General features: G+C 45.1%; 2 protein-coding genes across 4 annotated transcripts; both read right to left on the reverse strand.

The window, feature by feature from the left end:
• On the reverse strand, positions 4 to 3,425 carry LOC8082691. The gene is made up of 6 exons (XM_002454616.2): positions 2,960 to 3,425; positions 2,051 to 2,141; positions 1,710 to 1,882; positions 1,415 to 1,442; positions 1,214 to 1,322; positions 4 to 524 (listed from the first exon to the last, which is right to left on the reverse strand). The coding sequence occupies exons 1-6, from the start codon at positions 3,245 to 3,247 to the stop codon at positions 443 to 445; spliced, it is 771 nt and encodes a 256-aa protein (XP_002454661.1). The 5' UTR covers positions 3,248 to 3,425; the 3' UTR covers positions 4 to 442.
• On the reverse strand, positions 4,404 to 11,377 carry LOC8081946. Of its 3 annotated transcripts, XM_021460397.1 has the most exons (11): positions 11,130 to 11,377; positions 10,923 to 10,988; positions 10,788 to 10,830; positions 10,447 to 10,502; positions 6,402 to 6,549; positions 6,170 to 6,320; positions 5,745 to 5,870; positions 5,595 to 5,675; positions 5,318 to 5,510; positions 4,938 to 5,220; positions 4,404 to 4,853 (listed from the first exon to the last, which is right to left on the reverse strand). In XM_021460397.1, exons 1-11 carry the CDS (start codon positions 11,274 to 11,276, stop codon positions 4,612 to 4,614), a joined length of 1,536 nt encoding a protein of 511 aa, XP_021316072.1. In that variant the 5' UTR covers positions 11,277 to 11,377; the 3' UTR covers positions 4,404 to 4,611. The 3 variants fall into 3 exon arrangements, with proteins under 3 accessions (XP_021316072.1, XP_002454662.1, XP_021316073.1); XM_002454617.2 differs by lacking the exons at positions 10,447 to 10,502; positions 10,788 to 10,830; positions 10,923 to 10,988; positions 11,130 to 11,377 and adding an exon at positions 7,866 to 8,336; XM_021460398.1 differs by lacking the exons at positions 10,447 to 10,502; positions 10,788 to 10,830; positions 10,923 to 10,988; positions 11,130 to 11,377 and adding an exon at positions 7,231 to 7,284.

The raw sequence follows: 12,777 nt of genomic DNA on the forward strand, positions 1-12,777 counted from the left end.
GGGTGAAACAAATGCGAGTGAATTTATTCAAATGAATCGAAATATTTACAATCACACTGATACACTAATGTTAAGCGGGATGACTGATACGCAACCCATGGGCTTATGTACAGTAGTTGTTCAAGGTCTGATACAAATGGTACTGGTAAATAGGTGATGGTGCGTGCACTCAACCTGTGTATGCGAGATACCACTGACCAGCCCTATATTAATCATCACCGGTAACTGATGTTGCTTAATGCTTTGAGCATATGATGTTACTGTTTAAATCAATCAACGAACTTGCAGGCTATTTACATCATAATCTAAGCATGCCACAAAGTTTAGGAACTTTTTTTTTTTTGTTTCCCTTTGATCTTTGGAAACGGAGAGGGAGGCCTTCAGCATAGGCCCAAGCCACAGCCACACAATGTTTGCATATTTGCACCGTCTAGCCATGAATTCACAGAAACTTTGATATTACACGACAGGATGTCCAGAAGGCTGCAGTTGCTGCTTGTACAATCGCAGGATTTTGGTAGATACTGTACAAGGACAACAGAGAATTAGTATGCACAAGTTACAAGGCTATAGCAATGCTATTTAACAGCTGCAGGTTCATTGGAAACTTTATCACTACATGACTATATCTCCCTAGACGATGATACAACAATTTAAGTGCTTACAAAATGAAATGTGGGTTAGTGTTCGCAATGTAAATACTGTTACAAGTACCCACATCCTGGATAAACAGAGGTATTAAAATACAATTCTATAATCAAGCTGATGCTAGCAATCTAAGTTGTTGGAATCTGATCTCCACCAATTCAGAAACTAAAAGGGTCACATCAGAGTGATAATGCCCAGCTGCCCTGATGTACCTCTGTCATTGGGACGAAAGGCTATTCCATCTAAAGGGTCCTAGTGTATCGGCCAGTCAAGTATAGTGCCAAGCAGCCTAATGAGCAGTGAAGCTTGCTCATACTATAAGGAATTAAGTTTAAGATATTTGTAACCTAGTCTGCAAGATGATATTTTGCATAGCTACATTGAAATGCTCGTGGAGTTCTGTCAAAATGCTTCTGATATTCTACAGAAACAAAACATAAGGCAATGGCCAGAGGAATTCAAACATTCCTTGACGTGGTCTATGGATTTCTGTACAACGATTATGTCCCAGGAGTTGTATCCATATTTACTAACAGTATTACTCCTATTAGCACGGGTAACTTACCCAATAGCCGTCGCGCTCCATGATGCTATATTGTAAACAACTTTCGTTCCATCCCATGCCTTCTGCAGCTTGCTTTTCCTCTTTTTAGTTGAAAATGTCTTGCTAAGAGCTGACAAAATTTAAAATGGGGAGTCTTAATATAGGATTTCATATAATAAGTAACAACCGAATTCATCTCAAATAATGGAACACAATGTTAACCTTGTTGAAGTTGATTGGGTGTCAGGTCCTGCATAATATGAATTTTTGTGCCATCAGCAGTCAATGCATGAAAACAAGAAAAATAGAGACATCCCTTCCCAAATCAATATGACAGCAGAACAGATAAACTACCGTAAGACTAGCAGGGAGAAATCAGAGAATAGAGATTATGTTGCCTTGGCCCTTGAGAACTATTGGCAGTCATACAATTCATCTTCTAATATAAAGAATATATAGACAAACAAAATGCACTTATGTACATGAGCAAATAGAAAGTGAACTGCACTTTATATACCTTAGTTTGTTTCAGTGACAGCAAGTATGCAGCCATGAAGCATGCAATACCATCAACTATGTCCTCTTGCTTAACAAGAACATATCCGTCTTCTGAATCATCACTAACATTCACACTCTTATCATCCCATATATCTGCCGCACTTATAATATCCCATGATACTGTTTCATCCACTGTTACAAGAGTCATTGTAGAACTGTTCAGTTGTCAGGTTCAATTCAACTGTGTATACAAATGGGGGTTTCTAAATTGTGGACAAGACAGTGCATGCATGCATTGTGAAAAACAAGTACAGTTCTATTCTAAATCCAGCAAAGGGTAATTATGTACAGCAAATGCACCTGCACCATGTTGATATACTGACTTCTGAAGGGTATCTAGCTTCTCTAGAAATTCAGGCGATTGAACCCTTGATTTCAGAAGATCACACAGCTGCAAGTTAATGAAGATGTAGAGACCTTAGGGAGGCTTGAAAACAGAAAGGAACAAGCAGTGAAAGGCCGATCTAATTTATGCTACCATCAATAGGTAAAACGCATCACTGCCATAGTGCCAGAGCACAGTTCAAGTGCCAGAAAACAGTTTAGCTCAAACTGATGACCAGGAAAACAGAATTTATAATTGGTATAAGCTTCATACCATGAATAGCCTGGACCCATGTTGCACAAGGAATTCATTGTAACATGTCAACTATTCCAAAGTCTATGAATCTGCTATTTATTTATTTATTTGCTACACACATAATGTGAAAAAATGTGGGAGTACAAATCAGTAAATCACTTATCAAAATACATACCAACTACCAAATTAATGGCCTCATCTGCTATGCAATCTCATTTTAATCTCTCCACTCTGACACATTTAACTGGACTACAGATAGTACCAGCTTCGCCGCCAAGTTTGACCTTAAGAGTTAAGAACCTATTAGTGTATCTGGCAAACTGTCATGATTAAAATCATCTGCTGCTCAGCACGTAGTACCACAAAAACAGCAAAGGCAATAATTGAGGTGCGGCCACTCAAATCGTAGCAATTTCGTGTAAATCTAACCTAGTCCTGACGCGCAGCAACCTCCGATTTGAGCTTAATAATCACTTACTCTCGTCCTCATCGGTCTCAGGAAACGCCTAACTGCCGCAAACTACCCCCATCAATCAAGCTACGGATTCCCGAACCCAAATTGCTACGAACCCTTAGGCAGCAAAACTAAGAAATGCAAAGCCAGATCTCCCCCCCCCCCCCCCCCTCACCTCGTCCGCCTCGTAGTCGGTCTCCGAGGGTGGTGGCGGCGGCGCCCCCTCGTCCCCGCCGCCGTCGCCGCCCCCCTCCTCCTCCACATCCACCTCCTTGAAGCTTGCCCCTTCAGCAGGATCCCCCAGATCGGCCTCGTGCATCATCTCGAGCGCGCGCTGGCACTGCTCCAGCACCGACTCCAGCGTCCTCCGCCGCAGCTTCAGCTCCTCCGGCAGCCTCCGCCTCGCCGCCGCCTCCGCCTCCGCCGGAGGAGGAGCAGGCGTGGACGAGGAGGCCGGCTCCATCGAAGCCAAACCCTAATCGCGCGGCGACCGGTGGCTTGTCTCGCTTCGCAACTCCCAACCCCAACGGCGGCGAATAGGGGAGAGAGAGGAGAGGGAGACGGATATCCGAGGGAGACGTGCGCGTGGCTGTCCCCGTGGCCGACTTGTTCCGTCCGCGCGTGTTGTTTTTGGTGGCGGCTTGTTGGCGATAGGGATAACCCAGGGCCGGTAGTGTCGTTACGAAGCTAGTACACGGCGGTGGGCTCAGGGCTGGTTGGTGGTATTGCCCGCACGCTGCGCTCAGTTTCCTTGGACGACGCGTGCTACTGAGTGGTGGGGACAAGGAAAGAAGGCCCCACATGTCATGGACTCGTTAAGGCTTCCAGCTTGTTGTGTCATCGTAAGCGGGAAAACTTACTCGAGCCTTGTTAGTTCACCTCGAAATTTAAAACTTTTTTAAGATTTTCTGTCACATCAAATCTTGTGGTACATGCATAAAGCACTAAATATAAATAAAAAAAAACTAATTGCACAGTTTATCCGTAATTTACGAGACGAATCTTTTGAACCTAGTTAGTTTATGATTGGACAATATTTGTCACAAACAAACGAAAATGCTACAACGAAAATGCTACAGTACTAAAATCCGAAATCTTTTCGGAACTAAACAAGGCCTCAGAGTGAAATTTATTACTGCTGGTGCTATTAAATATAATTAAAAAATAACTAATTGTATAGTTTATAATTAAATACTAATTACTATAACTACAAATATGTTTTTCATAAACTAAACAAGGTGACAAGGACGCTAATGGTAACCATCATTGGAGAGGACCCATATTCCTTTTTTTAAGATGGTGAATTGCTTTAAAAGTCTTTTCGCTTGAGTGCCGAATCTATTAGCTATTCAACAGTGTTTTTCTCTCACAACAAATTAGCTATCAGTATTTTTGACCATGGCTTTTCAGACAAAAAAAAAGATACTATACCACTGTTTATCACTGTCACGAGGACCTTTGACCTTTGAGAGAAGTATTTTGTAGGACGGAACATTTCCAAAGTCACTGCACTGCCCACTCAGTCACACAGCAATGGGAAATCCGCATCGGAACTGGAGGTTGACTTTAGGCGCTATAGGAACATTTCCAAATGGAAAATGCTTGAGAAACTTAGAGCAGATTTTGGAATAAACCGCTTTATGTGAAAACCTTTTCGCCAAGATACATTACACAAAAACATATTCTACATCAGATTCTTCTACCAATGATATATGTCTGGGAAGTTACACTCCCGCTATAATCAGACAGGAATTTCATCTTTGTTCTATAAGGAAAAACGAGTACAGGTGCAAGGGGTATGTACAAGGTAGGGGGTGGATGTCAAGGTTAGTTTGACCAGACATGCACCAAGCCTTTGCTGTTTCCAGTGTAGATTTCATTGCGGTCCTCATCGTAGAAGAGAGCAGTGATGTCCTCAAGAGCTTCCGGGACAGTGCTGTGGATGGTAGATCTGCTGTTGCCGCCTCTCTTTCGAGGAGCAATTGTGAGAGTAGGGTCACTGGGGGAGATCTTGGCTACGCACTTTCCAGTAAAGATGTTGCTCATGTTAATTGATCCCATGGATGAAACTGAAAAAATTTAGCAGGATTATTTTGATGACTAAGAGTCAGTATAATCAAAAAATCACAATTTAGAATGAAACTTAGCTATACCTTCTCCAGCTTCACTGTCAGCACAATCTGTGCTCTGCTTTGAAATTTTGCAATATGAGATAATCAAGTCCTGGTCAGCAGTGATGTATATGTTATTTGTATTGCAGTTAGGATGCCACAACTCATGGTCCTCAAACGATGTAACTAGCTCTCCACGAAAATTCCAGGCTGCAACTGTCCTATTGCAGAATGTCAGGAATAGATTGTTTTCGTAGAGAAAGATGAATGCTGAGGGAGTCATGAACTCAGTTTTGTTGACTTCAATTAGGTCGGAGTTCCTAACCTGGACAGGAACTCTCAAGTCAGTTCGAAAATGAAATGTAAATTGCTGCTCCCACAATGAAAGAAAGAATTAACAAGAAAAACTAATGGTGGCCTACATCGATAATCTGGAGATTTTCCTTGTCTTGCTTCACAAGAAGCTTTTCATTGAACTGCTCAATGAAATCAACCTTTCTATTTCGATGAAGCAACTGATTGAAGGTTTTCAGTGGAGTTCCATCCTCAATTGACAATATAGTCAGTGGAACATGATAGTTTGTCTTCTGATAAATCACGAGCATGATTCCAGGACTGATGGAAGAGAATATGGGTAAGAAACGTGATATGAACTAACTAAATCAAAATTGGATTTATCAGTGATCAGTAACAGCAAACCTTATCTTTATTTCCTGGATGTTCTTGTCGCATATGGAGTACAGAAAGTTGTAGTTCTTTAGATCAAAAACTTTGTAAGTACTGCAAAGAAGAAGCAATTAAAGAATGCACATGCTTGCTGTCATACTGTTGAGCAAAAATGTCACTTACCTATCTTGGGCTGAAAAGGTCAATACTTTGCCATTAACATCATCAAACTCAACAAAGCCAGGATATTTTAGTGATTCAGTTTCAAATAAAGGAAATCCATCATTCAGTTGACCTCTTCTGATGTACCTAAAAAATTTGCAACCAGAGAAGACAAATTAGTTTAAATGAATTAAAGGAACTGCTGATTTGAAAATTACTACCAATCAGATCATGTCTTAAAAAAAAGCAGCAACCAACTAAAAAAATTATACCAGCATATAAATACATGATGTCCCTACTGATATTTTTTTAGAACACATCAATTACAAATAAAAGCATAGAAATACTAGCGCAAATAATTTTGCAAACACCGGAAGATCAACAGGTTAGCAATAATAAATTCAAAATACTTTTGTGTACTTCAAGAAATGGATGAGGTATCTTACTCTATAGGTGTTGTTCTGCACTTCAATGAACTGAAACGGTCTGATTCATAAACTGAAACGGTGATAAGTGACTCGTTGTTCTTGTTGTAAAACAAGCTCCTAATAACTTCATCAGGACTTATATTCAAGTAGCATATGCGTTTGTTTGTTGCTGTCAATACAATAAGAAAGTTTATAAGGAACATAAACAGAGGGGAATCATTAGAGAAATTCTACAAAGCATGAGACTTACTTCGATTAAATGCAGCGCATAGACCTGATTGTGCAAGTGCAAATATAACATCCTTTGCTGCAACAATTTCAATAATTTTTGTTCTGGTCCACAAAAATGGCAACTGGACAAGAAAATGGACCTCGTCATCGTAGGTGTCGTATTCTTCCTGCACAGTCAATTTCAATAAAACGTGTAAACTATAGAACATCTAAACCATACATTGCAACACAAGTACACAACAGATAGTACACAATGAAGTCCTTTTCATTTATATATCACAATAGTATTTAACATTGGCTTGTGCACATGTACTCCCCACTTGAAAATTTCTGTACTATAGATTCCGCCATTTTGGATGTCAAATATAAGAACATCCATATCTCAAAAGATTCCAAACTTGAAATTGTGTTTCCTCTTGGTTCCTTCTATCCAGAGTAGCAAACAATATTAACACAAATTTGAAACAGAAGAGGGAAAAAAACAACGCTTCTGAGTTCTAAGTCAGCACACTACACTCAGTTTCTTCTCCATACCCCTCCAACTCAATCAACCACACCATATGGACTGTGAACAAAAAACATGTCGTAGAAGAATTTAATACTCTGGTATGGTAACCACAGAAATTAAATGAAACATATGTCAGAATTACTATTGTTCACATGTTGGTGTTGGTAAGCTCACGCTTACAAATGACTGAAATGAGGTACAGTGGTAGTTTGGTTATTGCAAAATCCTTTAAACGATATAAAAATCTTGATATTACCAACAATGGACTGACTTGGTTTTCTGAGAAAAAAAAAATCCACCAAAACCAGGATGAAAGCCAACAAGTTGCAGTTTAACTGACATTTAATAGCCTTCCAGATTCCTCACAAACAATCTTCATACATTGTGTGTATAAATGTACACAAAGTTAGGAGTGTTCGAATGTTCCGAAACTGAGAAAACAGGAAAAGAAAAAAAATGAGCAATGTAGATTGAAAAATTCTAAGGTATGTTCATTGTCAGCTAATTTTGCCTTGCAAACTGACAATAGCATGTAATGGCAGAATGTCTATTAAATTTGTGCATCTTGATGACAGGCATGTTATGCAGATTCCATTGTCAAAAAAAAACACAAGCCTATATAGGATCAAGCTACAAGCTGATTTCAGTCAAAAACATGCAGTCCGAACAGGAGGAAATTAGGAATCAATATTCCTCACAGTTGGTACTCCCAGATCTAGCCAGACCCAGAGCCTGTACCCACACCCTGTCACAAACAACCCCAGTTCACCGAAGTATCAGTCATTCATTTTATAAACGTTATGCTAACATCTACACAAGTATCGCCATTTCATAACAAGGATCAAATCGAACAGGACATTCCTAACAGCCTATACAAGGGTTACCGAACTATCAGTTATTCCTGTCTCAACCGGCGTCGCCACTAGATTCTCGGGCAGCCTACTACAGCTACGAGGGGGCGCGCGTAGGACAGACCTGGAGCTGGAAGTTGCGGAATTTCTCGGGGCACGAGAATGCGGAGGAGGAGGGCGCCGCGGGCCGCGGCGGGCGTCGGTGGCCGCCGCCGATCTCGCGGCGCGCGACCTTGTGGACGGAGTCCGAGGGGTCGCGGCGCGGCGGCTTGCGGCAGGTGGAGCGCAGACCGGCGGAGAGCCACGCGCGGCGCCGCGCGGCGGTGATGCGGAGGCGCACGCGCAGGCCGGGCTTGTGGTGGTGTTCCATGGCCTCGCCCTGGCTCTCGCAGGCCGGGCGAGGTGGGAGCCGGTGGCCGCGAGCGGGCGGGCGGACGGGAGGGAGGTGAGGATTCGGAGGCTAGGGCTTTGGGAGCGGAAGCGCCATGGGAGGTGTGGGGAGCACGGAGGCTATGGGGGTTACGGACGGCGAGGACAGAAATCGACAGGGTCAGTGTCCACAGCTGTGCATACAAAGGTTGCAGCGCTGCATGAAGGCGGGCAGGCGGCCAGGCCCAGACCAGCCGGCTAAACCCGGTGCAAGGCCCCTTGTTTGCAGCAAGAACCTAGAGATCGTATCGTATTTGTTTGTTGGCCTAAGGCCTTGTTTAGAGTTTCAAAAAAATAAGGCATCATTTAGTTCACTCTAAAATCTCAAAAATTTTCAAGATTTCTCATTATATCAAATCTTTAAACGCATGCATAGACCAGTAAATATAGATAAAAATAACTAATTACATAGTTTACTAGTAATTTTGCGACACGAATGTTTTAAGTCTAGTTAATTTATGATTAGAAAATAATTATCAAATACAAACGAAAGTGCTACAGCTAGAGACAGAGTTGAGAACGGGGCCTCCATCCGGCGCTTTCATGCCCTAGGCCTAGTTGTGCCCCCGGCGCCGTCGGTGCCCCGTTGGTGCACCGTGACGCAGAGGCGCACTTGTAGCTGTGATCGCTTCGGCCTGTCCATCCACCGTCTGCCCCGCCTCGCCCTGGGCGTTCGGTTATAACCGCAAATTCGGTTCGGTTCGGTTAGAAATATTTCGGTTTCTAACAAATAAGCACCGATCGGTTATTCAAAAAATGAAAACTGCAGAATTTCGGTTCGGTTTGTAAATTCGGTTTTCGGTTTTTAACCGCAATAACCGAACATAATGGCATCAGCATATTCAAACAACAGAAGATTGCAAGCAACAACATATTAAAACAATATCTTAACATGAAAATTTAAAAGTAGTGCATCTCAGTATCTCACATTCTCATAGTACACAAATCAACAAGGCAGCAAACATAGTTTCAAAAGTTCTTCATTATTGAAACAGTAAATAACCTGCGATGAAGGAGTGAAAGAGGGTATTTCGGTTTATTCGGTTATTCGGTTCGGTTTCAGTATAAAATCGAAGCCGAGGCCGAACACCGAATACCACAAAAACCATAACCGAACCCGCAACCGAAAACCGAATAAACCGCAATTTCGGTTCGGTTTGCAGGTAAAAAGTGCCCAGGGTGAGCCCCGCCGCCTCCTTCAACCTCTCATGCTAGATCTGGGGAGGACCCGCCCAAAGGAGGCAAGGCGCGATGGTGGTAGGGGGGCTAAGGTTCGGGAAGTAGATCACCGAGCAGAGTTGAGGATGAAAGAAAAATGCAGGCAGCCTTCGCCACGGCGGTGATGGAGCAGGCGACGCCATGGAGCGCGGTCAGGTGGAACAGAGGAAGGTGAGAGGATAGGAAGGTGACCTACCCGCTCCATCCCGGCCACTCGCTTGCTCCGTCAGTGTGACTTCAAAAAAACGCCTCCCCCCCATTGTTTTTCTGTGCTTTAGGCTCTATGCAGGGTGGATTCCGAGACTAGGTCAGTGACACCAAACACAGGCCGCTGCAGCCAGGGAGCTCGGGCCAGCCTCCGCGCCCTCTAGGCTCTAGCAAACACACCCATAGTGTACAACCTGGCTCATTTGGTGAGAAATACTATCTCCTCTCAAATGTCTTCAAGTCTGCTATGCTAACTTTTTAGTCCTCTTTGATAGTAGGAATGTATAATATACTCCCTCCATTACTAAATAACTATCATTGTTTACGTGCATACCACAAGTTTGACTCAATTTATAGAAAATATGTGTGCAACATTTGTATCTCTAAATTATTTTTTAAAAAAAATAGATTCAAATATCTTTCTAATGATCCTAGTTATGTACCATAAATATATTTGGTGGCTTGCCCCGGGACTAAAGGTGTCCCTTTAGTCCTGGACTGTAACACGAGCCGAGACTAAAGGGTCTCTACCCCGACAGTCCTAGCCATTAGGCAGCCGTTGGGTATGACCCTTTAGTCCTGGCGCGTGTTACGGGCCGGGACTAAAGGTGCCTTTAATCCTGGGGACCAAAATTGTCGAGACTATTGTTGATTTTGGCAATTGTCCAAAGATCTTTTCTGTAGTAGTGTAATAATAAAAATGGGAATTGAAATATCATGATTTGCTTCACTAAATTCAGATGCAAGAAATAATTATAGAGCAAAGCACTACAGACGCCAATCCTAGTCATGGTTCCTACTCATCGACTAAAAGATAGGCTAAACCCTTTCTCAATGTACACTTAGCTTACTTGATCCCAACAGGTGCACCAAGAACGACTACTCCAAATGCATTCAGAAAACGCTCCTGGCATGGGTGAGAAAAGTGTCTAATAAGATCAAAGAATTGAAAAGAGGAAAATAAACAGATTCTAGATATGCAGTAACCCTTAACTAACAGTTTGCCAGAGAGCGAACCAGCATTTTTACTATTAGACGTCCAACCTACTGATAGAACCAACTATTTGCACATCTCTCCAGCATGAAGCTGTTCGTTTTGGGCTTCATACTCATACGGTAAAATACTATCACAAGATCAAGTTTGGTCGTTCTCAAAGTAAAAATGCAATCAAATTAAAGATATAGAGCCAACCCACGGGCAAGTCGATCAATCCTCTAGAAGCAGCCTTGAGAAACTGAAAGTATAGAAAACCCGGTCACCCCAACGCTAAAGGAAAAATATAGAGACACAATTGATCGAACATGTTGTACGCGCGCAGTACCGTACCGAGCAGCTCTTTGGATCACGCCTGAGGGAGCTGAACACTGCAATGACTATGGGCGCTTCACAGACCTATATAAGCGAACAAGACAAATGCTCAGTTGGGATGAGCAAACGAGAGCAAAGGGCGGGAGGAAGAAGACAACGTTTAGGCAAGCCTGCGGCGGTGAGGCGAGATGAGGGGGGACGGGAGGGAGAGCGAAAATACTATACCACGAGGAGGCGGAGGGTGAGCGCGGGGTCGGAGACGAGCGCGCCGCGGCCAGCGAGGGCGTGGGCGGCAGCAAGGCCGGCGAAGCAGAGCATTTGCGCGACCGCGGCAGTTAAGGTGCTGATGATCTGGGTGACCTCCGCGCGCATGGCAGCGCCGGTTGGGTAGGTTACGGGCAGGCGCCCTGGCCCTGCTGAGGTGGAAGCGGTGGTAGTGTAGTCGTGCGTCGGCGTCGTCCCGACTCCCGACTACCGGTCGCCGGCGAGTCGGTCTTCACTAGCGAACGCCGGAATATGGGATGCCATTGCCACCATGGCATTCGTTGTGTTGTCAAACGGGTCTCTCACAGGTGAGAAACGTTTCACTCGAATCGGGCCTCGAAGCCCAAATCACGTGTAACTGGGCCTGAATGGCGTGTGTGATGATCGGCCCGTGTCGGGTGTTGGTTCGTGGGCACTGGGAAGATGAAGAGGAAGCAGAGCACCGAAGCCGAACTCAGCTCGCCGGCAACTCCGGTGCCATGCCGTCGGCGAGCAATAGCTTGCTCGACAGAGATGCATGCATTATCCTGTAAAAAAAATTATATCATCAGCACCAGCAGTGTAGTGTGACACATGTGTTCCACTAGGCATGCTCACAAGAAAAAAAAAAGTGTTCCACTTGGTCATCCGTTGATGCTCAGGCGGAATTAAGGCGCCATTGCTGCTCACTGCATCCCTGAAGCGATCGACGAGCGAGCTTCTGCAGGACTGCAGCTGTGTGACGCCGAGTAACCCGAGCTAGCTAGAAATCATGTGCGGGGCCGGCCGGCGCCCGCACAGAAAGACGGTGCCCCACGCGCGTCCGACCGACATGCATTTTGCATTGTAATGTGGTAGAAGATGGATGGAACGACGGTCGTCGTGGTCGCTCCACTAGTAGCTTGATTTAACTGCGCTGACACTAGTCCGTGCCGGCCTGCGGATTCCAGCCGTACCACTAGATTCCCGTGACGCTAGTAACGAACCAAGATTAGCAGCATCAAAGCGATGGCCCCCAGCCGTGCACGGACCCCACGCAGAGGCTCTCAGGCTACAACGAGTGATCGGCACAGCGGCTAGTCCGGCCCCGGGCCCCCGGGAATAAACTCTCCAGTCACGGAGGCGTGTACGGCCGCCACAGTCCAGGCTTCCAGCAGCCACATGACAGGCTGGCCGGGCTCTCTCGCCGGGAGTAGTATGCAGCAGCAGCAGCAGCCGCCCGGCCGGCCGGCCGGCCGGCGTCGTCGTCGCTGTGCATGAGACGCAGCTGAGCTAGCTGCACCCGACATAAATGCGGCACGTACATGCGTGTGTAGCTCTACTGCATCGGGTGCCACTGACACGACGATCCATCCCGGGGGTGGCGTAAATGAGCTTAATTTCAGGCGGGCAGCGGCCTGCGCGCGCAACGGACGCCGCCCTTCTCCGGCAGCGCACATTCTCTCGGACAGAGCAGAGCGCGCTGCACACCGTCGTCACGTACGTACACGAGCCAAAAGAACCGGATCCTTGTCTCTGGGTCGACGCCGCGCCGCCCGGGCCTTGCGCCGCGCACGCTACCGTGTCCGCCCGCTGCTCTCGCGTGCCTGCCCTTGCGGAGATGCCACCGCTCTCGTCCTCTGATCCTCTT

Source organism: Sorghum bicolor, chromosome 4, assembly GCF_000003195.3.
Source record: "Sorghum bicolor cultivar BTx623 chromosome 4, Sorghum_bicolor_NCBIv3, whole genome shotgun sequence".
Taxonomy (NCBI): Eukaryota; Viridiplantae; Streptophyta; class Magnoliopsida; order Poales; family Poaceae; genus Sorghum; species Sorghum bicolor.